Genomic DNA, 3,844 nt, shown 5'->3' with positions numbered 1-3,844 from the left:
TAATGCTCTAGGCCTGACGCACGCGCGTCTTTGGTACAGCAATTCGTCTACCATATATAACAACCTCCGGCTCATCCTCTTCTTCATTATCCTCGTCGCTGTATACACCCACGATAACGCGTTCCTCCTTGAGCTCGGCCTGGATCGCCGCCTCGTCTTCTTCGTTCAATTGCACCGGCTGCCGTGGCGGAAGCTGCTCGAGTGGAAGCTGCGATAGTGGTGGTCTCGCAATACGCGGGCGTTGGCGCTGTGTTGTTATGATCTGAATGTCATCCTCATCATCGTCGCTATTAGGCGCGAGATCCGGCTCTGAAGAAAGCAGCATAGATATATAGTCATGATCGATATCAGAGTCTTCGTCGGCCACGTTGGCAGCAGCTTGTGCCCGCGCCTCCTCCTGAGCTTGTGACCAGGCCACGATATCAGGAAGAGCTGTGAGATCGCCTTTAGGTGTGTTGCCCATAGGAAATACCGGTAGCCCTCCGTAGCCGTAGTCCAGCGCTCTTGAAGAGCCTCGCGAGCGACAGCTTCTTCCGGGGTCACGAGTTGTTGAATGTATGTCCTGTACTTGGCCTCTTCTACTGCTTTCGCCGCCACGGCGGCTCCACCGCGTAGACGAGGCTGTGACGCTGTTTGTGCGGCATCCATAGCACGGAGATGTCGAAATTGAGTCTCGCTATCCTTAAGAGCACGCTTGGCACTAGCCTCTTGGTCTTCTTGCTGCCGGGCGGCCGCTTTCTCGTAGTTGCTGTATCGTAAAGGCGCCATCGTCAACGCCTCGGATTCGGCGTAGGGTCTTGGTTCTGCCTCTCTCGCTGGATACGGTCTTGCTGATGCTGTATAAACTGTGTATGAGCCGATTGTGTTAAAATCGCAAGATCAAGACAGGCTGACGCGTTATTAACGATCTCTCTCGTCGGGCTGCTTAGGATACCGAGTTTTTTCCGACTGGCTTCAAGATCACTCTTTACCTTACGTGGTGTCACCAAATTCCTCGCTAAAAGCTGTGGGAAAATAGGCTCCTGTCGGTCTTTAGAGGCAGCTCGTAATGGACCTAGCACCACTTCAGGATCAGGAGGCCATAGCCCGGACTGTTCAAAGCCCACAAAGATATAACAAGCCTTAAACGCGGCGCTGAATAGCTCATTCCATTGGCAGAGAAAGTCGAATCTCGAGATGCGTGTGCCGCCACCGATAACGAACTTCTTTAAGGCTCCTTGTTGTGCACGTTTGAGATGTTGATAGACGCCAACGTCAAGAGGTTGTAGGAGGTGGCTTGTATGCGATGGTAGCTTGAACGGTACGATCTCGAACATCTCGCAATACCAGATAAATTCAGGGTCCTCGTGTGCAGCAAATCCATCCATAACGAGCAGCCGGAAGACCGTCTTCGTCTTCTGAGTGTAGAATGTACGCCGTTCCCCATTGCTCTTATCCCAGCCTTCCCGTGTGATTGTAGCCGGGTAGCCGAACCAGTTCTCGATAGTATGGTTTTAAAGGAGCTACTCCTAGCAAAGGAGTAGCGGTTGAAGTGCTGAAGCCACTGGAACGCCCGCTGGCTATTGTTATATCCTGTTGTTGTATATGTAACGACAACGTCGTCGCTAATTGTAGCCATCGTGTATTCTTCAAGGAGGACTTTGCACTAAGGATAAGGAAAGAAGGAATGGCTTTCCCGGCGGCACTGATGGCATCCACTGATGTTAACGACTCCTTATTCCCAGGCTGGAAGAAGACGGGCCTTCTGCTCCTCTTCATCCGTAATGACACTAGCTTTGAGCCCTTCATCCACCCAAGCTGAAGAGGGTTTCGTCGAAATTCCATAGATTTTCTGGCGTTATTCTGAGCTCCTTGATAACGGCCTGATATTCGTGGAACCAAGCCTCAAGCTCGTCAACCTCAAGCTCGGCGCCGGCGCGAGTGATCTCCTGGATCCTAGCCCTCCTGATGGCAAGCTCTGGATGCCGCCGTTTAAAGCGAGTAAGCCACGATCTCGACACCTGAGAAGTTAAGCCCTGACGGCGATGATGGCGGATAAAGTTGGCCTTATTGATGAGGCATGCCTCCGTGAGTGCGAAAGTGCCGCCTTCGACGAGTCTTGCGTATGAGAGTAGACTCTTCTCTTCAGCATCGGTAAGAGCAGTAGGGCGCCTCCTTTCCCCGCTTGGAAGAGCCAGATTGGCGCGAAGAAGCCTGATATACTTCTTTACGAGGCCTTCATTGGTCTTGTGTATCACTGCGAGCTCGTTGATTGTCAAGACGCGCGGAGGCGCGGATTTGCGCGTGTTGTACGCGTTAGCGAGTCGCCGTCAAGATATTCTCGCGCCGCATTCGCCGCACGCAAGCTCTGATCAGGCTGAAAATTTGGCATCATGGAAATGAAGTATGGTTAACGATATTGCGAAAGTTTTGAGACTTGATAGCATCAATTGACGGCGTGGCGGTAGATTGAAGTTGCGATAGAGGGAAACACGACCGTCAAAGAAACAAGTTTTGTGACCCCCTCTCCGTAGGAGAGGGGGGGGCCTTGCGGACCCCTGCTAGTCAACCCCCCGAGTACGAGGGGATGACCACGGCCCACTGGAGGGGCTCTTTGGAGATCAACAATTACATCGCTGGCCCCCGTTCTTCACTCTCTGTTTCGTCGTGATTGTGTGCCTTACAGGTAGCGCCCCGAGAAAGTCTGTTTTATGGAACTTATCGCATGGATGATGAGTGTCACGGCACCAACCTGGCTTCAGTCACGTGCCTCCTGTACTTTTCTGGACTCTGTTTCACCTCCATAGTTTGCCCTCCTCACAGCATAACATAGATCTTCCCTGGCATCCTAGGTCTGCCCCGTGATAATGAGCAAGTGGTGTTATAGGGCTGGAAGCCCTGAGCTGGAATTACGGGACGGACAAGGAACCCTTGTCTCTACCTCTGAGCCCCTGAGCTCACAGCTACATCATAAAAGGGGGATCTAGCTGTATACTCTTCTCTCTTCTTCTTCTTCTTCTTTATCAGGATAATAGACTGTATTTGGCCACAACCTGGTTGCATGCCCAGTTTGGTGATGCCTTTCACAAGTGGGCATAAAATCGGGGACTGGAACACTCTTGATTCTCCTACCTAGAGTGTAGAATGAGCAGCATCTTTATAGGAGATCCGAATGAGTGACTAGAAGCTGATGGAAGGTTCTGTGACTGTTAAGGTGGTGACGCAGTGGCTACTGTGCGAATTAGGGAGCCAGGCCATTGGAGGCTGATGTACCGTGTGTGGCAGAATTCGTATTTGTCCTGGGACCATATGTGTCCTGGGATTCATTTTCGTCCTGGGATCATATGTGTCCTTGGACCGTGTGTGTTCCGGGACCGCATGTGTCCTGGGACCATACGTGTCCTGGGATCGTACGTGTCCTGGGGCCGTATCTGTCCTGGAACCATCTGTGTCCTGGGACCATCTGTGTCCTGGGATCCATTTTCGTCCTGGGATCATATGTGTCCTGGGGCCATGTGTGTCCTGGGACCGTATGTGTCCTGGGATCGTATGTGTCCTGGGACCGTGTATGTCCCGGGACCGTATGTGCCCTGGGATCATATGTGTCCTGGGGCCATGTGTGTCCTGGGACCGTATTTGTCCTGGGACCGTCTGTATCCTGGGACCGTGTGTGTCCTGGGACCGTATCTGTCCTGGGACCATCTGTGTCCTGGGACCGTATGTGTCCTGGGATCATATGTGTCCTGGGACCGTGTGTGTCCTGGGACCGTATCTGTCCTGGGACCATCCGTGTCCTGGGACCATCTGTGTCCTGGGATCCATTTTCGTCCTGGGATCATATGTGTCCTGGGACCGTGTGTGTCCT

General features: G+C 52.5%; 1 protein-coding gene across 1 annotated transcript; it reads right to left on the bottom strand.

The window, feature by feature from the left end:
- Nucleotides 1-1,784: 1,784 nt before the first annotated feature.
- Nucleotides 1,785-2,371, bottom strand: HRG_11286 (tc5 transposase DNA-binding domain-containing protein; the record flags this gene model as incomplete). The annotated part of the gene is made up of 2 exons (XM_044869756.1): nucleotides 1,785-2,236; nucleotides 2,293-2,371. 2 exons carry the CDS (start codon nucleotides 2,369-2,371, stop codon nucleotides 1,785-1,787), a joined length of 531 nt encoding a protein of 176 aa, XP_044715309.1.
- Between the last annotated feature and the right edge of the window lie 1,473 nt (nucleotides 2,372-3,844).

This window comes from Hirsutella rhossiliensis (assembly GCF_020360975.1).
Source record: "Hirsutella rhossiliensis strain HR02 chromosome Unknown scaffold00019, whole genome shotgun sequence".
Lineage (NCBI taxonomy): Eukaryota > Fungi > Ascomycota > Sordariomycetes > Hypocreales > Ophiocordycipitaceae > Hirsutella > Hirsutella rhossiliensis.
This window is presented reverse-complemented; position numbering and strand designations above follow the sequence as displayed.